Source organism: Protopterus annectens, chromosome 6.part0 (assembly GCF_019279795.1).
Source record: "Protopterus annectens isolate FY-2018-M chromosome 6.part0, PAN1.0, whole genome shotgun sequence".
NCBI classification, from domain to species: Eukaryota; Metazoa; Chordata; order Ceratodontiformes; family Protopteridae; genus Protopterus; species Protopterus annectens.
The window spans coordinates 486504161-486527624 of record NC_056737.1 but is presented as its reverse complement, the minus strand read 5'-3'; the positions used below and the strand labels follow the sequence as shown (position 1 = coordinate 486527624).

Genomic DNA, 23464 nt, shown 5'->3' with positions numbered 1-23464 from the left:
AAAGACTGCTGCTAAGCAACTGTTTTTTGATAACACTAGAGCACAAAAACTTTTAGCAAAACAAGTAGGGCAACAGAAAGTAGAAAGGGCCGTCATCAAGCTTAGGGAGCCTATAGCAAGAAAGGTAACAAAAAATCCTGTACAGATTAGAAAAAAAATGAAAATTCTATGAAAGTTTGTAAAACGCAGAGAAAAAGATAAAAGCAGAAATGTTTATGGAAGAATTAAATATGCCAAGGTTAGAGGCAGATGAGGCTCAATTACCAACAGTTAGAAAAGGAGGAGATGAGATAAAAATTGTGACGTATAGCCAATCTACAGGACAGCCATTATGAAAGTTGGGAAGCTAGGAGGGGAAAAAAAACTATAAATATTTGAATGTTTTTTTTAACACATTTTAAGAGTAGCAGTAGTACCAATATCCTGGAAGAAAGCATTGGTAACTAATACCTGAAGAGGGTAAAGAACCATCACATCTAGCTTCCTACAGGCTCATTTCAATACTAAACCATAATTATAAAGTGTTCATGTCTATAATGGATAAAAGAATGGCAAAAATAATGGCAAAACTGATAATCAGGGTTTTGTGGAGGGGAGACAAACATTTAACAGTAACGGAAAACTGATGATCCACAGGGAAGCAGAATCTAAGAAAATACCATTCTTGTTGCAGAGAAAGCATTTGACAGGGTAAGCTGAGACTTTATGCACAGGGCAACGAAAGCATCATCATTTCCTGAAAAAAATTATAAGGTTGATTAGGAGGATATATGACAAATCAGAGGAAAAAATTTAAGTGGGCAGGGTACTCTCTGACAATTTCTGCTTGAGCAGAGGAACCAGGTAGGGGTGTCCTCTTTCCTCTTTATTTGCATTATATTTAGAACCATTAGCAAAGAAAATAAGGGATTCAGAAATTCAAGGATACAATTGGCATGGTAGTCCAGAAAAACTGGCTCTATTTGTAGATTACATTATTTTATACCTGACAAAACCAGAAAGAGACATTACAGTGTTGTGGAACATTTTGAAATAGTTTCAAATCTGTTCAGCATACAAAATTAATGAAGCTAAAACAAAGGTACTAGTGGTAAATTACGTACCCACATATGAACTGGTTCAGCAAGATCGATATTTATGGGGACATAATAAAATGAAGTATTTAGGAGTATGGATTAAAAATTATTCTGGTGTGGCAGCTAAGAATATGTGGGAAGAGACTAAACAAAAGATAATAGAAAAACTGAGGAAATGTAAGGATTGTTATATGTATATGGATAGTAAGATACAAGCAGTTAAAATTTTTATAGTTCCAATAGTCTATCAACCAGAAGAGAAGTTGTGGTTAGTAATTAATAAATAGCTGAAAGACTTCATCTGGGAGGGGAACATGGTGAGAGTCAAGTGGGATAAGCAGATTCTTCCTACAGAACAGGACAGCTTGGGATTACCTGATCTGAAGGGATATTTCAGAGCTACACAGCTAAGGCTCCTATACATAAGCAGAAAACTATTATTTAAAGTAGAAGGGGCTGATGATGAAATGGAGTGGAAGCTCAAGAAACAAATGAGAAACTGGGATTTTGGATGCAGGCCTTTGAGAAGAAGAATCGTGCAGAATATTATATCTGTAAGGTAGCACAAAGTACCCTAAGAACTAAGCCAACATGGGAATGGAGAAAGGAGATTCTGCAGATAGAGATGACTGGAATTAGAGATATAGACAAGAGTCGGCTGGAATTATTGGAGAAACCTGGCAAAGCAACCACGGTATTGGGAGCAAATAACTAGAGAGGAAAAGATGACGGAATGGGAAGATGCCAAGAATTTATTTGGACTGCAGGTTAGAGATTGCCTTCCCTATCAAGGATTGATAGAGTATAGGCAAAGAGAAACAAATAGGGGGGCCCTAAATGAAAGGCCAGGACTGGTAGAGTTTTTAGTAGAATCTAGCTGCCATTAAAAAAGGAATAATTAGTAGAGCATATAAAATATTGCATAACTAGAACAATTAAATCAAAAGAGGTTAGAAAGGATTGGAAAGAGACTGGATAAGCAATTCACAAAGAAACAATGGTAGGATATATATATGTCTCCCAAATATGTAACAAAATCTAGAAGATATACGATTTTTGCTTAGAAATGTTTACACAGATATTTTTATACCCCAAGCAGACTCCAGAGAATTTCTCTTCAGGTAGACAAATGTTGGAGGTGTAACGGAGAAGAAAGAGTTAACTGGGAACATATTTTTTGAGAGTGCAGTGATCTGGCAGACTAAGGATTCCCTGCGGGATGGACCATCAGAGATGCTGCGTGGGCAGACTGGTGTGATGAGGGAGATGATTTTTTTGGGCTATGATACAGAACTGGAATTGCTCAGATATGGTTAGGCCTTTCTGTGCCTAATTATGTTGGCTGCCAAAAAAAGCAATTAGAAAATAGAAATCAAAATCTTAACCAACTATACAAAAGTAGTGAATATAGTACCAGATATAAAACAACTGAAATCAGGATCTTTAAAAAAGGGCAGGAGCAAACTACATAGGAAAAAATGAATTGTGGGAACAATATATACAGGGGAGGAATGAGGTTTAAAAAAAGTCAGGACTTAACTGAGCTACATAACGTTTGACTGAAAATGATTGTAGATAAGTGATGTATGATGTTTGCAACTGGTAGTGTGTCATTATGGTTTGTGATGTCATATGCGTCCAACTAAGATTGTGTTGGTGTGGTTTGTTTTCATTTACATAAATGTATTATTGCATATGTAGTAAGTGATGGTTTAATAAAGATGTTTCTTGTTTTAAAAAGCCATAGAAGCAAAGGCCCTGGAATAGTTTTGTTACAATGAGTACAGCAAAAGGTAATACCCTTACACAACCCATTTGGAAATGGTCTATTTTGACTAAGGTTGTGACTTCTTCCTACCTTCACAAAAAATTAACAACTGATTTAAGATCTGTAATACTTAATTCTGTCAAGATAGTACCAGAGTTGTCTATGGATATTCAAAGTATGAGTATCCTTTCTCCCTCATTTTTAGGTTCAGGAAAGAAAACAGGGAGATGAACCCTTTGGCTTAAAGTCAGATACTACTTTAGCCATAAAAGGAGGACTGGTTCTCAATGAAACCCTTTCTCTGGGGAAAAATGACAAGTTTGACTCAACATAAGAGCTTGCAACTCAGACACCCTTCTTGCAGAGGATAGAGCAATCAGTAAAACTGTTCCATGTTGAGATCCTCAAGTCAGCCAGGTTACCTGGTTCAAATGGAGCTAGAGTTAGCTTCTCTCACACAAAAATAAGATCACGACGACAGGCCACTGTTTTTCTTGGAAGTTTCTTATGCAAACCCCCTTTCAAAAATATTATGACACTAGACTGCACTGAAAGAGGAGGATTCATGAGAAGACATGCTGAAATTGCCAATTAGTGAACATTGACAAAGGAATAAGAAAGGACATAGGATAGTAACTCTCACAAATATTTTAAAACCTAAGAATGACTAACCCCAAATGGGTGCTGGATATGTTGATGGCACCAACTAGAAAACCTTTTCCATCTGCTAATATATGATTTGCCCGTAGTAGGTTTTCTTGCTCACTTTAGTACCTGTTGCACGTCCTCAGTTAACCACCCCAAGTGCTGTTAGCTTTATACCTGCATAGCCACACCCCTACCCCTCAACTACCTATCACAACCTACTTCCACTTAACACCCCCACTTCCTATTACAATAATTCCTGAACAGTACTTAATAACCTTTACACCCTCCCGCTTACCTATCCTTACTATTACCTCCTGCGTTTACCAACTAAACTTAACTTCCTTTCACATCTGTAACATTTATAACAACTCATATTAAACTTTTTCCCCCTCAGTCCACTCTACCTCCTACAACTCTCTCACCCTCCTTCTGTCACCTCTATTTTTCTAGTTTACCAACTAAACTTAACTTCCTTTTATATTTGTAACTCTATAACAACTCATATTAAAATTTCTTCTGAGTCCACTACCTCCTACAACTCTTTCCCCCTTCAGTTACCTCTATTTTTACCTGTTACTAGACACCTTTACTCCTACACAATACAAGATACATTCCTTCACCTCACACCACCCTTACCTATTCAACCCAATGGCCTCTAAACATAACTATTTGCACATACCTCCTTACTCTTGCCTACTATTCTAGCTTCCCTAACTCTAGCATTCACACTAACCTTCTTTGAACATTATTCTCTGCTACAACAGCACCACCACTACCAGCAAACCCAACCATTCTCACATATAAATTCCCACAACCACATTAACATAACCTCTACTTCTAGCTATACCCTTCCAAAGTACCACAGATCTACCCATATCACTTACTTCCATGACAAGAAACCCCCTTACAGCTACTTTAAAATCATAAAACTAATACAAAAACCTCAACATCCCCTCTTGGATGGTGATATCCATCCAAACCCTGGTCCCAATACAAGACTTCCCAGTGACCCACTTAACCAAAAAACCCACACCACCTCTACCCCAAAAAGTCCATCTAACTCCCTACTGATAGCTCACCTTAACATCCATAGCATTAACAATAAAATATCCCATCTTCCTGCACTCCTAGATGTACACAAATTTGATATCCTCTGTATTACTGAAACTTGGCTTAAACCTTCAACCAAAGGCCACGAGATTACCCCCCAGAATATAACATCCTGAGAAAAGACCGTACTACCAAAAAAGGTGGGGGGAGTAGCCATGTTTTATAAATCAGTGTGCCACTTCCCACAAACTCCATTGCAGAAACCCTTTTAGCCAAACTGCAAATCAATAACTATAAATCCATCTATATAATCTGTTCCTATCTTCCCCCTGGTAACAATATCAGTACTCTAGAAAATATACTTAGTGGCCTGTCTATCCACCTACCCCACATCATTGTGTTAGGTGACTTTAATATAGACTGGGCTACCTATAGGTCCCCAATCCCATTAATCACATAAATCTTTATGGTTTCTCACAAATGATAACCACCCCTACTAGAACCCACAAACAAAGTGGTAAGGAAACCATACTAGACTGGATTCTCATAAACAGTCATTATAAACCAGGAACCCTTCCAGATGACATCAGTGACCATGCTCTTACCTATATAATTAAACAAAAACTTCATAGGCCCAATCCTATTTTCAAAACCTCCCGTTCAAAAAAAAAACTTTCACCCTGAGAACTTCCAAACAGAACTGAAGGCATGTAACTGGTCACCACTGCTCCATCTTCAACTTGATGAAGCAGTCACCTACTTTAATACTAGATTCCTTCAAATCCTAGTCTTCCATGCCCCCTATCGCTCATCCCGAATAAAGACCAAAACTGCCCCATGGCTCACAAAAACAAACTAGGCAAAAAATCCACCTAAGAAATAAAATCCGGGCCAAGTGGAGAGCCTCTAAAAGCCCTTCTGACCACCTTTACTTTAAACAATTAGGAAATGCCACCAAAAAAGAAATTCTGCTAGACAAATTACTTCACCCAGGGCACACCAAGTCTCCCACCCCATCAGGAATCAGCCATGATAACCCTAAACTGATAGCCGATTCCTTTAACTACTTTATAAAAGCCATACAAACTCTAGCTAATACTCTACCACCCACTAGCTCCCTCCCACCTAATACCACAACAAATTTGTTTCCTTCTTTTCACATACAACCAGTACCTAACATCCCTCGTTCATAACCTCCTTCAAAAACTCAAGCCATGCACCCCCCTTCTGCTGACTGTATACCAGCAGAATACCTAAAAATTGCAGCTAAAGTCATTGCCTAGCCTATTTTTTATCCTTATTAATAGAACTATTTCAGAAAGCAAAATCCCTCTTATATGGAAGGTCTCTCACATCATTCCTCTACACAAAGGTGGGACATCAACTGATATTTCCAACTTTAGACCAATCGCCCTACTCTCTTCTATAGCTAAAATAATGGAAAAATGCATCCAACTACCTGACCATCTTCTCCACAACAATTTACTTGCCAACTGCCAACATGGCTTCAGACCATTCCATAGTACTTCAAGTGCACCGCTATCCTTTTCTGACTGTATAAACAAAAATCATAACAATAACTCTTTCCTCCGCTTTATCGACCTTTCAAATGCTTTCGATATGTCAACCATAATCTGCTTATGGAGGTATTAAAAGCCCATTCACTGGACACACCGGCATTACTCTGGTTTAAATCCTATTTAGGCAACCGACATCAAGCAGTCCTTTGGGACAATAAGCTTTCAACTCCCCTCCCCGTAAACCTTGGAGTCCCTCAAGGCTCTTTCCTAGGCCCTCTTCTCTTTTCAATGTTTATTAATTACCTAAATACTAAAATTCCTCAAGCCACTTGCATAGAATAGGCTGATGATTCTACTTTAATCTGCTCAGCTAGGTCCCCCAACCACACTCCAGACCCTCACTCAATCTGTATTTCATACTGTTGAAAATTGGTTCATGCAACACTGCCTCCTCCTGAACCCAAAAATAAAACAAAATTATTACTCTTTACTCCTACTTTAAAATAACCACAATTTCTCTTCACTATAACCTCTAACAATAGAACCACCATATCCCCTGGTACCACAACCAGTCTCCTGGGCATAACCATAGACAATAACCTTAGCTATGACGATCACATCAACACTACCATAAAATCTGCCAACAAAAAACTAAGTTCACTGTATAGAATCAAACCCTTCCTTACACCAACAGCCAGAATCACTATAGCCCAGACTCATCTGATCTCTACCCTGTTTTATGCTTCTGCCATTTATACTAAACTTTCTAAAAACAACCTTAACAAACATGCCACTAGCTAGAATAACATAGCCAGATTTGCTACTGGCAACCCTTTTAGAACCCACCACTGTCTCAACCTCAAACAATTGGGATGGTTAGAACTGCAGCACCAACTACTCTGTCATCAACTTACTATAACCCAAAAGATACTTTTCCACCCTAATAATACCCCAATCCTCACTAATCTGACTACCCCTTACAAAAACCTTACAACTCTTCGCTCAGCCAATAAGCTTCTAATTTCCACTATTAAATCTAAAAACAAAGCTGGAGACTCGCTTTTCACTAACACAGTGGGTAAAGCCTGGAACCAGCTTCCAAGTGAACTTTCTACTCTCTTCCACACATCTTTTTAAAAAACATCTCAAAGAACATTTTAAAACTCACGGGCTTTGCCCCTGCATGAACTCTTGACTGATTTTCCACTTTACTCATTCCTGCTCTCCCTTTTACTTCACTTCTCCAGTGTACTATATTGCTCAAATTTTTCAATGTCCTTTTTGCAGTAGTATATTCCCTACCTGTACTAACTGTAGTATGTTTCCTACCTGTACTAACAATAACAAAAAAAAAAAAAAAAACTTGTTATAACTTTTTTAAAATGTATTACTCTTTCAGAAGGGAATATTTTTGTTTTTTTTTCTTTCACAAATATTCCAATACTGTTATTATCTGTACTTGATAATAGCTTTATTATATTAATACTATATAATAATGTTTTTCTGTCTATGCTTGGAGCTTTTCTCCCTGGGCCTCTACTGAAAATGGACATGTATCCAGTTAGACTAGCCTGGTCAACAAATGTAAACAAACAGGTGCTTAAAAGCAAATAAGACCCTATCATCCAGGCAGTCAGTTGAAGTTGACTGATATCAGGGTGTACCAAACACCATTGCTCTTGGGTGAGTAGATCCTGTCTGTGAGGAACCTTGTGGTAACTGTCCCTGGACATTTCGAATAAAAGGGAGAATCATCACTGTTGCAGTCATTACATTTGGGTAGATTCCCAAAGCTATGGTTGGAAGAAGGAGTTTATATAGCATTAGGGCCAGCTGTAAGGCCCTGCAAGACAGCAGTGGCAAAGCCAGCTCTGGATTTGGAGAAAATTGGCAAATGATAATGCTTGGTGAAAGTATGTACAGAACTCCAGGTAGCAGCTTCTAGGATGTCCCTGGTAGGAACACCTCTGAGAAAGGCTGCAGAAGTAGATGCAGCCCTGGTGGTGTGAGATCTGCTCCCCTGGGGGGATAGGCTTTCCATTGTGCTTATAGCAGAAATTAATGCAATGGCCTATCCATTTAGAAATGGTTTGTTTTAAAATAGCCTTCCCCTATGCCCCTGCAGCAAATGCTCCCAGCAATTGTTCAGATTTTCTTCGAGGTTTAGTCCTGTCCAAGTAGAATCTAAGTTGTCTGTGCACATCCAAGGAATGTAGAATCCGTTCCCCTTTGTTCTGTGGAGTGCGAAAGAAGGTTGGCAAATGAATGGACTGATTAAGAGCCACACTGGATACCACCTTGGGCATGAAGGATGGATTGGTCCCGAGTGACACCCTGTCCGCATGAAAGATGATGAAAGGCTTCCACTGCCATAAGGGCCTGTAATTCAGATATCCTTCTATCTGAAGTGATTGCTAAAAGGAAAGCAGTTTTCCAAGAAAGAAATTTTAAGCCCACAATAGCAGCTGGCTCGAAAGGAAGTAGAGTGAGTTTCTCCAATACAAAATTAAGGTCCCAGGCAGGGGTTGGAGCTCTCCTGGGTGGTCTCAAATTGTTGGCCCCTCTGAGGTACTGCTTGAGCAGAGGATGAGAGAAGAGGGGAGGTTCTGTGTTATAATGAGCTGAAATGGCTGAGGCGTGGATTTAGTATTGCAAAATCTGAGGTAAATTAGGCGCTGCTTTGCTCATCCCTTGAGACTGGTTCCAGGCACAGAATCTTTTCCATTGTTCAGCATAAGATTTTCTAGTACTAGGCCTCCTTGCCTCTAAGATGACCTCCATCACAGGTTTGTTGAGGGATAAGGGTGAGTAAGTAATTAGCCAGGCTGCAAGGTTCAATGTTGGAAGCTGAGGGTGCAGAATCTGGTTCTCCTGTTGAGACAGCAGGGAAGGGGTCTGAGGCTGGTGCCATGGCGATAACTGCGACATATTGCGCAGGAGGGGGTACCAGTGTTGGCGCGGCCAGTCTGAAGCAATCAAAATCATCCTTGGTTTGTCCTGTTTGACTTTTAGTAGAACTTTGGAGAGCAGAGGCAGTGGGGGGGGAGGCGTAGACTGATGGGTTTTTCCAGCTGAAGGACAGAGTATCCACTTTCCAGGCTTGTTTGTGGGGAGTCCTTGTGCAAAACCTGTCCAATTGGTAGTTCTGGGGGTGGCAAATAGATCTGTCTGGGCTCCCACATTCGCTTGTCAACATGTTGAAAATCCTTGGTTCCAGTTTCCACTCGTGTGGGTCCATGAGGTTTCTGCTTAGTCTGTCTGTCAGTGTATTTAATTTTCCTGGCAGGAATTGAGCTTTTAAGTGCACTTGGTAGCTCGAGGCTGTGTTCCACAATGCCATGGCTAGTCTGCAGAGGGGGTAGGAATGTGTACACCCCCCCCCTGCTTGTTTATGTACCACATAACCATGGTTTTGTCCATCTTTACCATTAGTTGCCCTGGAAGAATGTAGTCCTTGAAGGCTGTCAGAGCATTCTGTACAGCTAACATTTCTTTTTGATTGATATGTAGGTGCATTTGACTTGGGTTCCATTTGCCCTGAATGCACTTCCCTGTCAGGTGAGCCCCCCATGCATAGTCTGATGTATCTGTTGTTAGGGTTTGGCCAGGGGTTAGTGAGAATGGTAGTCCCTTGTTTTGGTGGCAGGCGTCTGCACACCAGAGGAACTCTAGGTGTAGGCAAGGTATGATAGGAATCCATGTTTCTAGGCTGTGAGAATGTTGACTCCACAGGCTTTTTAGATACCACTGTAGTTTCCTCATATGCAGTCTTGCATGTGGAATTAGAAGAAAGCAGGAGGCCATGAACCCCAAGGCTTGCAGTATTTGTCTTGCAGATATAGCAGGGTTTTTGTGGCCACTTGTTTGAAATAGGTTATCAAATGAATTTGCTTTTCTGGCGTGAGGTAAGCCATCTGGGAAGTTGTATTCAAGCTTGCTCCCAGTAATGTAATTTGTTGACAGAATACCAGTTGTGACTTCTTTTCATTTATGGTGTACCCCAGACAAGTTAAAACCCTTTTTACAAACGCCAGATGACTCAAAAGTATGCCCTGGCTTTCTGCCTGAATTAGACAATCGTCCAGGTATGGGTATATTTGAACACTTCTTTACCTGCAAAATGCAATAACTGGAGCCAGGCACTTTGTGAATACCCTGGGCGCAGTAGACAAGCCAAAGGGCAGTGCAGAGAAATAATGCGTGTAGCTTGCTTTGAAGTGTAGGTATCTTCTGCAAGATTCCCTGATTGGGATGTGCAGGTTATGCTTCTTTTAAATCTAGTGTTGGCAAACAGGCATCTTTGCCAAGCATAAGAAGCAATCGGTGAAGAGTCAGCATCTTGAATTTTGGAATCTCCAGAAAGGTGTTTAGGGTAGACAGGTCCAGGATTGGACGCCATGATTTGTCTTTTCCAAGTACCAGGAAAAGTCTGGATTAGAAACCTTGTCCCTTTTCCTCTTCTGGTACCAGCTGAAAAGCCCCCATGCTTAAGAGAGAAAGTACTTGTTTTTGAGCCTCTGCCCACTGATTTGGGGGCAAGCCCGGCAACCCATTTGATGTTGGCACGTGTGGAAATGAAATCTGCATCCCTGGGACACTATTTAAAACCCATTTGTCCTGGGTTATGAGTTCCCAGTTCTTTGCATGAAGAGCAACCTTTCCCCCCCAAAGGGGCGGTCAGAAGATAAATGCTTGGAAATTTTAAAAGGAAGTCATTGAGACTGTTTACCATAGGGGGGTGTCTTGTTATTCCCAGATTTGGAAGTGAAGTTCCCTCCACTGCTTAGTTCTGAGAGTTCCCTGGGACTGAAACCCGGGTTTTTTGCTGTGTCTGGGTTTGGCTTGAGAAGACATGGAAGGGACTGGAAAGGACCAATTCTTAGTAGGCCAGTGCCTACTAAATCTAGGAGGTTGTACTTGTAAAAAAATCTTCAACAGTTTACATAGATTTAGCTTTATATCTTCCATCTTTTTAAGAACTTCTTCAGCCTTGTTGCCAAACAGGCAGTCCTGATTTAAAGGAGCATCCAACAATTTAGCTTTAACATGATCAGGCAAGGATTGCTCCTTAAGCCAAGAATGCCTTCTAAGCACAGACTCAGTAACACCAGTCTTGCAAGAGGCCTCTAAAGAATCAAAACCACATTGCAAAGTATGTTTTCCAACTTGTTCAGCAGAATGCATTAAGTCCTGTAAATCTTTATTTTCCACACAGTCCGGAATCAACATCATTTTCTGTTCAAGCAGTCCAACGACATGTTGCTGATATTTTAACATATGAAACTGGCAATTTAAAGCTCTGATTGCCAAGGTTGCTGAAGTATAAACATTTTTATCCCATCTATCCAGCGCCTGGAGTCTCTATCAGAAGGGGTCGGATTTTTAGCAGTAGAAGCCTTCATGCCCTTGGGCCTCTTAGAAACAGTCTCTGGATCTGCAATAGGATTTTTGAAAAGGAACTTGTGGGACTCAGGAACCCTGTAGTATCTCTGTCAGGTTTACTAGGAGCAGGAGGCAGGGAATCAGGGGCCAAACTGGATTCCGAGAAAATATCATCAACAATGTCTAGTACAGGAGGAATAGCCAAAGGCCTATGCTGAGGTAGAAGGAGGAAATCTCTAAGCCTCTTTTTTGAATCAGAAAATTCCTGGCTTTCCCAGTGAAAATGCTCCCTTAAAGTATGTAAGGTTTCCCCAAAAGAAAAATCCTCAGGAGGGGAAGCAGAGGGAATAGAATCCTCTGCATCAAAATTCTCATAAGTAGGTAAGGACAAATCCAGGTCATCAGAAGAGACAGAAGAAACAGAATCCTGATCAGAAGAATCATAGTCAAGCTCAGCCCTAAGCCTCTTAGAGAGGGAGGGTTGACTACCCCTGATTAGAGTTATTAGATCTTCAGCCATTTTTATCATTTGTTTTTTAGGCATAGGGGGCCTGAGCATGTAGCCTGGGCATTGTTTTTTTAGACATGGATCAAGATTTAGGCCTTAGTAATGAAGGAGGTGTCAATTTAATATGCAAGTCCATAGGCCTGAATACCCCCCCCCCCAGAAGCCGGTGCCTGCACAGCAGCTCCGGACCCATCCAAGGTAGAGACATCCGTGGGTTCCATAACTTGAAGTATCTCGAGGCATATCGGACTCCAAATGGGTCTCAGTAGAGGCCTGCGAATCAGACGTAGCGGGTATCGGGATGCAAAAGCGCCTCACTGAGTACTGGCAAACTGGTGACTCACTTAGGAGAAGCGTTGTCTGCAGTTTTGGACCTCGGAGGCCTGTCTCTGTCTTTATCTTTGGGTTTTTTTGGAATCCCGGTAGTTGGATGGCTAACTGACGACATTTCTGGATAATTAAACAGAGAACCAAAATATTTAGAGGCAAAAATATACCGATAACTGATAGTGCACTGATTAAATAAAGCACAAAACCGACAGCAAGGTATGTCGTGGTCAGGGCCTAGGCAAAGAATACAATATGAATGAAAATCTTTATGAGGTATTTGCTTTCCACAAGTAATGCAATTATTAACTTTTACTGACATCGATAAGGAGCAAGAAAGTTTCTCCAACAGGGTATTTCGCTTTAAGTTGAAGACTTCGGTTCTGAAACTCGAAAAACGAAAATTTCAGGAGTCGGACGACCGGCACTTCTGAACTGCTTCTGCTTTGGGCACCGCACAGCAAGAAAGACTGATGTAATGGCATCGGCTGAATGTTTTATACCCCTGACGTCATGGAAGAAGGGACAGCAACCGAAGCAGGACCCATGACTTTGCTAATCAGGCCGACTGAGGGCAACTTGCAGGCAGATTACCCAAATGTAATAACTGCAACAGTGAAACACGAAGAACATCAGTAACTTCATACCAAGTAGAGACTTGCTTGGTATACTGAACCTTAAGCAAATAACATTCACTCATATAAAAAGATTACAAAACCTAAAGCCCTTCTTCCATCTGAATATCTGCAAACAGTAGCTGATACAACAGTCTACCCTACTGCAAAATTTATAAGTACATCCATAAGTTAAATCTTATGGTCTTAGTCATATGGAAGCAGTGTCAAATAATACCACTGCATAAAGCAGGAACAACATTTCCTTAGTAATTTCAGATCTACAGCCATACTATTTCTCATCTGTAAAATACTTTTTCTCAAATATATTTTTTATTGCATTTTTTTTCTTATTTTAATACAGGAAAAGAATATCACAGAAATATATAAGAACAGGTAGTAGGAATATCAAGTTGCAGTAATCCTATTAAGTATATATAACATGAATTATCAGTGTTAAACTAACAATATGCAAAATGAACTAACAATCAAGCTGTTCATATTGAGCTATAATACAGAAAACTACACAGAGATAATATACAACATTGAAATCTTACATTAAAACACTTGCATCAAGACATTCTAGCCTACCTAAAGTACAGTTGTGTACCTACCATAAATGTAGATGTTCGAGTGCATTCACTGTTGCAGTCATTACAATTTGGTTATCCTGCTGGCAGGCAACCCGCAGTCGGGCCTGAGTTCCAAAGTCTAGGTCCGACGTCGGTTGCTGTCGCCTACTCCCTGACGTCAGTGCGCCAGGGGTATAAAAGATACAGCCGATGCCATTTTCTTCAGTTTTTCTTGCCCCAGATGTCAGGTGCCCCTAAAATGGTAGGCTCACTAATGCCAATAAGCATGCATAACCAAAACACAACTTTTCCTTCATCTACAAGCAAATGCACCACATAGGTTGTATAGAATAAAGTACAGATAAGTCCCAGCAAGGAAAAGGGGGACAGCGGGAGGGTAACCTGGACTGCAACAGTGAATACACTCGAACATCTACATTTATGGTAGGTACACAACTGTACTATGTTCATCGTGTTTCACTGCTGCAATCATTACAACTGGGTTGAATCCCAAAGCTATGTTTGGGAGGCTGGTGCTAAATAGGATTAGGAGAGGCTATCAGGCCCTGCAGAACTGCAGTGGCAAAGCCTGCCCTTGATTTAGAGTAGAGAGATAAGTGACAGTGCTTTGTAAAAGTATGCACTGAACTCCAAGCTGCAGCCTCTAATATGTCTTTGGTTGGTACTCCTCTGAGGAAGGCTGCTGAAGTGGCTGCTGCTCTGGTGGAATGTAGCCTAATGCCCTTAGGCACTGATTTTCCAGGCTGTGAATAGCAGAAACGAATGCAGTGGCCTATCCAATTTGAAATAGTCTGCTATGAGACAGGCTTTCCTTGTGATCCTACAGCATATGCTACTAGAAGTTGTTCAGTCATTCTGAAAGCTTTGGTTCTGTCCAAGTAGAAGTGTAGCTGTCTGTGAATGTCCAAAGAATGTAGAAGTCTCTCACCCTTATTCTGTGGGTTCAGGTAAAAGGTAGGCAAGTGAATTGTTTGGTTAAGGGCCACACTGGAAACTACCTTAGGCATAAATGTAGGGTTTGTCCTCAGAGAAACCCTGTCAGGATGGAAAATGATAAAAGGTTCCACAGCCATGAGTGCCTGTAACTAGACTAGCCTAGCGGAGGTTATTGCTAGGAGCAGAGCTGTTTTCCAGGATAAGAATTTTATATCAGCTGCAGAGGCTGGCTCAATGAGGCAGCGTAAGTTTTTCCAAGACACAGTTGAGTTCCCATGCAGGTATTAGTGCTCTCCTTGGGGGGGGGTCTTAAGTTTTTGGCCCTCTGAGATACTGCCTTAGTAACGGCTGAGAAAAAATAGGTGGTTCTGTATTGTAATGAGCTGAAATGGCAGAGGCATGAATTTTAATTGATGAAAAGGAAAGGCCTTTATCCAGCATCTCAGTTAAGTATTGCAAAATCTGAGGAATATTTGAAACAAACGTGTCAATACCTTTTGCCTGGTTCCAAGCACAGAATCTCTTCAATTTTACTGCATAAGATTTTTCTGGTGCTAGGCCTCCTGGCCTCCAAAATAACATCCATGACTGCTTTAGAGAGAGGTGCATCTTGAATGGCTACATTATCCACCATGCTGCCAGGTTTAAGGTCCTGAGTTGGCTGTGCAATATCAGACTGTCTTGTTAGGTCAATAAGTGAGGAATTTGAGGTAATGTCCAAACTGGGCTTTGAGACAAGCTCTTTAGGATTGGGTAGCAGTGCTGGCGGGGCCAGTCTGGGGCAATCAGTATCATTTTTGGCTTCTCTTGTCTGACCTTGAGGAGTACCTTGGGGAGGAGAGGCAGAGGAGGAAAGGCATATACTGTTAGGTTTTTCCACCTGAAAGATAGAGCATCCACTTTCCATGCTTGCTTGGATAAGTCCTTGTGCAGAATCTCTGTAGTTGGCAATTGTGAGGGGAGGCAAATAGGTATATATCTGGGCATCCCCAGTTCCTTGTTATCATGCTGAAGACTTGTGGATCCAATTTCCACTCGTGGGGATCCATTAGGTTTCTGCTTAGTTCGTCTGCCAGAGTATTTATCCTTCCTGGCAGGAATTATGCTTGCAGATGTACTTGGTAAGTCAATGCTGTGTCCCACAAGTTCATGGCTAGTCTGCAGAGTAGGTATGAATGTGTGCCCCCTTGCTCATTTATGTACCATATGACTGTAGTATTGTCCGTCTTTTATCAGTAGTTGTCCTGGATGAAGTAGATCCTTGAAGGCTGTCAGGGCATTTTGAACTGCCAGCATCTCTTTTTGACTGATATGTAGATGCTTTTGACTTGCGGGCCATGTGCCCTGAATACATCCTCCTGCCATATGGGCCCCCCAGGCATAATCTGATGCATCTGTTGTCAATGTCTGCCTGGCTGTGGGTAAGGTGAATGGCTGTCCCGTGTTGTGGTGACAGGCTTTTGCCCACCATCAAAACTCCTGTTGCAGGCAGGGAATGCAGGTAATTGTTTCCAGGCTGTGGCAATGTTGAGTCCAAACACTTTTTAGATACCATTGAAGCTTCCTCATATGCAGCAGTCTTGCATATGGAATTCGCAGAATGCAGGATGCCATGAAGCCCAAAGCCTGCAGAATTTTTCTTGCAGATAACTGGGTCTTCGTTGCCAACATTTTGAAATAAGTAGTCGTTTGTCTGGCGTGAGATAAGCCATCTGGGCAGTTGTATTTAAGCTTGCACCCAGGAATATTGTCTCTTGAGAGGGTATGAGTTTTGATTTCTTTTCATTTACTGTGTACCCTAGGCCTGTTAGTAATGTTTTTACAAACGCTAGATGCTGTAGTAGAATGTTCTTGTTCTCTGCTTGAATAAGGCAGTCGTCCAAGTAAGGATATATTTGAATTCCTTTTTGTTTGCAAAAAGCAATTACTGGTGCCAGGCATTTTGTGAAGACCCTGGGTGCAGTAGATAAGCCAAAGGGCAGTGCAGAGAATTGGTAATGCATTGAGCCAGCTATAAATCTGAGGTATGTGTTCAGGATAGACAGGTCCAGTATTGGCCTCCAGGCTTTGTCCTTTCTGAGCACCAAGAATAGCCTTAAGTAAAATCCTAGTCCCTGCTCTTGCTGTGGTACTTGCTGAATGGCTCTCATGTCCATGAGGGATGGAAACTTGTTTTTGTGCCTCTGCCATTGATTGCGTGTCAGGTCTAACATTCCGTTTGGCCTTGGCAGGGTGTGAAAATGGAACCTGTAGCCCTGGGATACGATATTTAAGACCCATTTGTCCTGGGTGATCATGTGCCAATTTTGTGCAAAAAGTGCTAGTTTCCCCCCCAAAGGAGCTGCCAGAAGATAAGTGCTTGGTGCTGGCAGGGGAAAGTCATTGAGACTGTTTCCTGTATGGCTGCGATTTTTCTTCTCCGCTTTTGGAGGTAGAAGCATCCCATTGTTTAGGCCTGTATGAGCCTTGGGGCTGTGATCTGCCTCTGGGGCGTCTGTATCTGCCTCTTTGTGGCCTGTCTGACACTGGAAAGGACCAATTCTTTGTAGGCCAGTTCCTGCTAAATCTGGGAGGCTGTACTTGTACGAAATCCTTGACTGTTTGCATAGATTTTAGCTTTGTCCTCCATTTTCTTCAACACCTCTTCGGCTTTAACACCAAACAAGGTATCATGTTGTAATGGAGCATCTAATATAATTATGTCGGGCAGATTCTGTTCTTTTAACCAAGCATGTCTCCTAATGAAAGAACCTGCAACAACGGCCCTGCAGGAGGCCTCTAGAGATTCAAAACCTCATTACAAAGTATGCTTTCCTACTTGTTCAGCTGCATGCAATAAATCCTGCATTTCTTTGTTTTCTGCACATTCTGAATTTGTCAACATTTTCTGTTTAAGTAGTGACATTAGATATTGCTGATATTTAAGCATATAAAAATGACAATTTAAAGCTCTTACAGCCAAGGTAGCAGAAGTATAAATCTTTTCCTCCCATCTGTCCAGGGCCCCTGAATCCCTATCAGAGGGGACAGGGTTTTTTGCAGTGGAAGCCTTGACCCCTTTGGGACCCTGAGAGATAGTTTCTGGGTCAACAGCAGGGTTTTTATAAAAAAAATTATGTAAATCAGAAACCCTGTAGTATCTGTCTGGTTTAACAGGAGCTGGTGGCAAAGAGTCAGGAGACGGTCCGGACTCTGAAAATACATCTACAATGTCTAAAACAGGAAGAATAGCAAGGGGCCTGTGCTGAGGTAATAAAAGGAAGTCTCTGTGCCTTTTCTTAGATTCTGAGTAATCTTGGCTCTCCCAGTGGAAATGCTCCCTCATAGTATGCAGGGTTTCCTCAAAAGAATAATCCTCAGGAGGAGAGGCTGACTGAATAGATTCTTCAGCATCAGAATCCTCATAGGGAAGAAGAGAATATTCCTGTTCAGAAGAAGAGGACTCAGAGGAAATGGAAACCTGATCTGAAGATGCATATTCTATCTCTTGCCTAGGCCTCTTATCAGGAAGGGGATAGGAACCTCTGATCAAAGTAATTATGTCTTCGGCCATTTTAAGCATCTGTTTTTTTTAGGCATGGAAGCCTGTCCAGGAGAATGCTGTACTTGTTTCTTTGTCTTTACAGCTGCTTTAGTCTTTGCCTTTGAAGCTGGTTTCACATATAACTGAATAGGCCTGCTCAGCGGCTCCAGACCCATCTGAGGGAATAGTTTCCAAGTGTCCAATACCTTGAGTTTCCAGCGGCCTAGTCGGCTCCACGTGCGAGTCGGAAGCGGCCTTGTGGCTCTGAGGTAGCAGGTGTCAGGGGCTGCGAAAGCGCCTCACTGAGAACCAGCGAACAGGCAACAGGCCTAGCGAAAGCCTAGTCGGTTTTGGACCTCGGATGCCTTTCCTTTTCTTTGCGCTTTTTATAAACTCCGGTAGTCAGTTGCTCTGATGGCATTATATAATTGAATCTTCTGCCAAAATAATGAAATACAAAATTGTACCAACTCTTAATAGTGCGTTGGTTAAATCTGGCACAAAACCGACAACTAGCAACGTCGTGGTCAGGGCATGGCAAGGAATACGGTAAGAATAAAAATCCTTATGAGGTCTTTGCTTCCCACAAGAAATACAATTAACTTTTTCTGACATCGGTCTGGAGCAAGAAAAAAAAAGTTTACCTAATGGGGTACTTAGTTTTAATGAAGACTTCGGATCTGAAATTTGCATTTGAAAATCTAAGGAGTCTGCCAACCGGCACTTGTGAACTGCTTTTGCCTCAGGCACCGCGCGGCAAGAAAGACTGGAGAAAATGGCGTTCGCTGCATCTTTTATACCCCTGGCGCACTGATGTCAGGGAGGAAGCGACAGCAACCGACGTCGGACCTAGACCTTGGAACTCAGGCCAACTGCAGGTAGCCTGCCAACAGGAAAACCCAATTGTAATGACTGCAACAGTGAAACACGATGAACATCTTACGTTATATCTTGCACTAACTATATACATTGATGTCACCTTGAATGTTCATCTTATATGTATTACCATGACCTGCCCATTGTTATGGGTAAATATTTTACAATACTAAATATCTTTAGTTTCCCTTACTTACATAGAAAAATACTGATGGTGTAGTCCCTTGTTCATAAATCTGTTTTGACCTACGATTTCTATAAGCGTTCTCCAATGTTTCTGATAGTAGGATAGTTTATTTTGGCTTCTTGTAATTAGTTTTCTGGCTAATAAGTACTTTATAGCCATCCATTTAAATTCTTCCCATGTGATTTTACTTCTATCTAACCAATTTTGGGCTATGTATGTTTTCATCCTTGCACACAGTGTGACTATGATGAGTTTATTTTCGTAGGAAAAATGGTAGGGAATGCATGTAAAATTGCCATTTCCCATGACAGGGTAGATTTAGTGTATTCCTTTTTTTCTAACTTGGCTCTTAACACCACAATTTGTAAACATTCTTGCAGCTCCAAAAAAATATGAAGCGTGTCTGCAACGCTGTTTTGGCACATGATGGAAAGGAGAGTGCGAGGAATTAATTTTACTTAGGAAAAATTGGTGTGTGATAAGCATTGTTATTAATCATAATTTGAGTGTAAATTAGTTTTTTGAGGGGGTTAGGCTCAATTGCAGCATATTTTTGTTCAACAGTGATCTTATTTTTCTCTTCCCACAATTCTGAATATAGAAGTGCATCTTGACATTTAATTTTTATTAATCATTAGGTATTTGATAACATTTTAGAACTCAAAAGTAACAGGTTAATAATTTGTTGATATAGCTGCATGTCTTGGTTATCTGTTTTAACATTCATAATAATTGTTACTCAGGTATGTTAATTGGTTGATTATGATGTTATAACTTTTATTTACTTCAAATCTTTGCCTAATGTTTTCAATTGAAAGGCTTTTGACCTGATAGAGATCCCATACAGTGATGTTTTTGATTTTGGGGTACTGAGTCAGGTTTATCATAGTATTATTTAGTTTAATATTAGGGTTAAGGTATATTGGCTGCCCCAGTACCAAAGTACCTAAGATTTAGGGAGGATACCAGCTTTTGAAATATTAGTGTGCTTCTTATAACTATGGGGTGGACCTTAAAATACTTTAATGTCTTAAAATTCAAAAAGGGTACTGCTTTAGGATTTAAATTACATGAGATTAGATGATTGTAATATATTTTAATCCATAATGGATACCATCCTTTGTTGAATGGTTCAAAATTTGCTATTTGTATAATATGACTAGCATTTATAATGTTATATTATGATTGGAATTCAGGTAGATGTAGCCCCCCCCCCCTTTTATTCATGTATTTTTTGGATGCCAGATTAATTTACCTAGTAGTGTTTCAAGTCTGGAGAAGTTGTTTTTGGGTATATTTTGATTAACAGCATGAAAATGAAATACTCTTGGAAGAATATTCATTTTAACTATAGACAGTAGAGATAGACTGAAATTTAACCATCTCTTAGTGTCCTCAATGATAGTAGTCCTGGTTTTGAGCAAATTGTTTTTAGTCATATCAGATTGGGGGTGAGTGAACATGATACCCAGATATTTAAGATTATAACTGACTTTTATTTCAGTTTCGGGGAAATATAATTCTTTATGTCCTAGAGTATATATAGCAGGGTATGTGTGTATATACACACACACACACACACACACACACACACACACACACACACACACACACACACATAAGCACTGCTTTACCTTCCCAAATTTAAAGCTTTATACTTAAATATACACCGAGTGTAATTTTACTCTTACTTCACTAGTTTATGTACTTTTGTATTCTTAGCATTGTGCATTTTTTGTATTTTATTCACTGTTTCTATGTTTCCGTTACCCTACGCAATCTGTATGAGTCAGTTATATTACTGACCCTGGGCTGAGACTGAAATTGGTCAAAACAGATCAGAGCAATACCCTGGTTAACAATTTTAATAAATAAATAAAAATAAACATTCAAATAAATAAATGGCATTCATGGCAAAATTATTGATGCCACATTAGTATAGTACGCTGATGCCTCCACTGTTCTGTCTACTACCACCTCAACTAAGGTGCAGAATTCTACATAGCTTAACCTTCAAAGTCTAGGTTTTCTTTTTAAATTAAATACCAATAAAACTAAACTACTCATATTTGGCTCAGGTGAAATATCAATTACTTTACAAAATAAATTCTGAGCAAGTCTCCCATGCCAAACTTTTAGGTGCAATTGCAGACAATATACACTAATTTGTAACCTCACAAACTCCCAAAACTTCGGGTATGTTACACAACCAAAACTATACCTAACAAAAATAGTGCAACTAAATACAGCCCAAACTTTGTCACTATCTTCATTATTACATGTGCCCTCAATCCTTACCAACATTCCAAAAACTCACCTACATAAGCTAAAACAGACAATACAATTGCAAAATATGCTAATGTCCCCAACAAAACTCATTATAAGTACGTCATAAGATTACCTGGCTAGAGCCAACACACCTTTAACATTTAATCAGTTAAAAACCACACACAAATTCTTAATGAATCCAGCCATTTCCCACCCATCTCTAATTTACTTCCAAAAAAATACATGCCTCTGAGTCCCAAGATCTCAATCTCAAAACTTAATAGAAGTTGTTAAATCAAGAAAAATAACACACCATGGAGACTCCTTATACTCTGCCTATGTAGCCAAGCTGTAAAATTCCACTCCTTAGACCTTAGACACGAGTAAACAAAAACATTTCTGCGCAATACGAAACCTACCTAATTTCCACTTGGACCAGTCATTGTACCAGAATTTCATCTCCATCTATCCCATCTCTTAACCTTATCCATTCTAATTTCTCCCTCTCTTCCTCCACCTCCTTTAACCACTATACTATCTAAATTTTAAGCTTACAGTTAACTGTTACAATATTTATTTGATGCATTTATTTGTAACCTTCACTAAAGTTTTCTACTGGTGTACATATGAATGCTGTAATTGACTTCTGTATGCATTCAAAGTCGATGTACGGTTGATTATGTTGTTACCTCTGTTGTATAACTGTGGAGCTTTTATACTAGGCCTCCATGAAAATTGTGTTTTTAACTCTGTTAAATTATTCCCGGTCAATAAATGGAAATAAATCAATATAATTTCCTTAGAAAAGATTGCTATTACACTATAGCATTTCTGCTAGTTGTTCATGGCTTTCTACTGACAGCTATGCAACACATAGGGTAACACTTACCACTGTTGGAACAGTGAAGATCTGTACAGCAAGGGAAATCACAGAGATATGAGGCTCATGGTCATCTTCAATAAAGTCCTTCTGCAGTTGCTTGTAAAGCTGCATGAAAAACAAGAGACAGAACCCTTGAGAAAGTTGGCCAAAAGCTTCACTAAAGGACAAACGATAACTGAAAAACCCTGACAAAGAAATTTACTTAACTTAAAAAGTAAGCAGTGTTATAACATGACGAATCCAGAATCAGTGAAGTGGTAATGGTGAAAGCTTAAAGGCAGACTTCTACATATCCTAACACTGAAAGGATTTAGATAGCTACTACCATCTTCAGACGCAAAAACAATGATCATGACATATAAAACTATTCCTAAAACTAAAGTAACAGGTTCCAAAAGTAAACATTTCGGTTCAAACTAGAAATGCAGACCTGCAAAAACACACAGTTGAGCAAGTCTTGAGAGCCAACATCAATACCAAAGGTATGTTGCAAACTACAGAAATCTGAAATAACATAATAAAGGATAAAAATAAAGAAAGGAACAGGTACTGCAAAAGGGATTAAAGGGAAAAAAAATCAGAATCCAAAAATGAACAAAGTCACACTAACAGACACCACACAGTTACGATAGAAAAGTGCACCCATAGCAGACTGTTGACCTGGATGTCCAACACAATCAAAACAGCACAGCTGATAAACTAGAGAGCATTCATGAATTGTGCAGCTCATGATGACAAGTATCGACTAATTCCAAAAGTTTAGCTGCAGAATTTTTTGTTAGTTGCTGAATCATGAAATGGGTCCGAGTATACAATAAAACGATGAAAGAAATGCATATTACTGCAGAATGAAATGGTAAACCTGAAGAAGGATGTAACGCTTACTATACATACAGACAGAAAGAAGAAAATGGCAAGCAACAACTGAGGGGCTGGATTAATAGACATACATAGAAATATTTCAAGCACAGGCATTAATGCCCTTCTAGCGTGCCAATATACCAAAACACTTGCCCCTATAAGAAGTGTCCAGGCTGTTCTTAAAGATACCTAAACTAATACTTGCTTTAATGTAATCTGGTATCCTCCTCCATGCATCAGCTGCTCTCTCTGAAAACCAATTAGTACACTTTTCAATCTTATGGTATCTTCTGCATAGGTTGTCTGATGATCCTCTACTGCTTTTTGATAACCCCAAACATTCCCAGAGATAGTTATCTCTAAATGCCCTATATTCCTGAATTAGATCTCCTCTTAGAAATCTCTAACAGATACTGTACAGGTACAGATATTTTAGTCTTTCAT

At 40.1% G+C, this 23464-nt stretch overlaps 1 protein-coding gene across 1 annotated transcript in view; it reads right to left on the bottom strand.

Moving 5' to 3' along the window:
* UBR1 (ubiquitin protein ligase E3 component n-recognin 1) overlaps positions 1-23464 on the bottom strand; it is a gene marked incomplete in the record, with an annotated part of 4571807 nt that overhangs the window by 4036671 nt on the left and 511672 nt on the right. Inside the window, 1 exon segment of the mRNA XM_044074213.1 lies at positions 22166-22264. Coding sequence (XP_043930148.1) covers positions 22166-22264 — 99 coding nt within the window.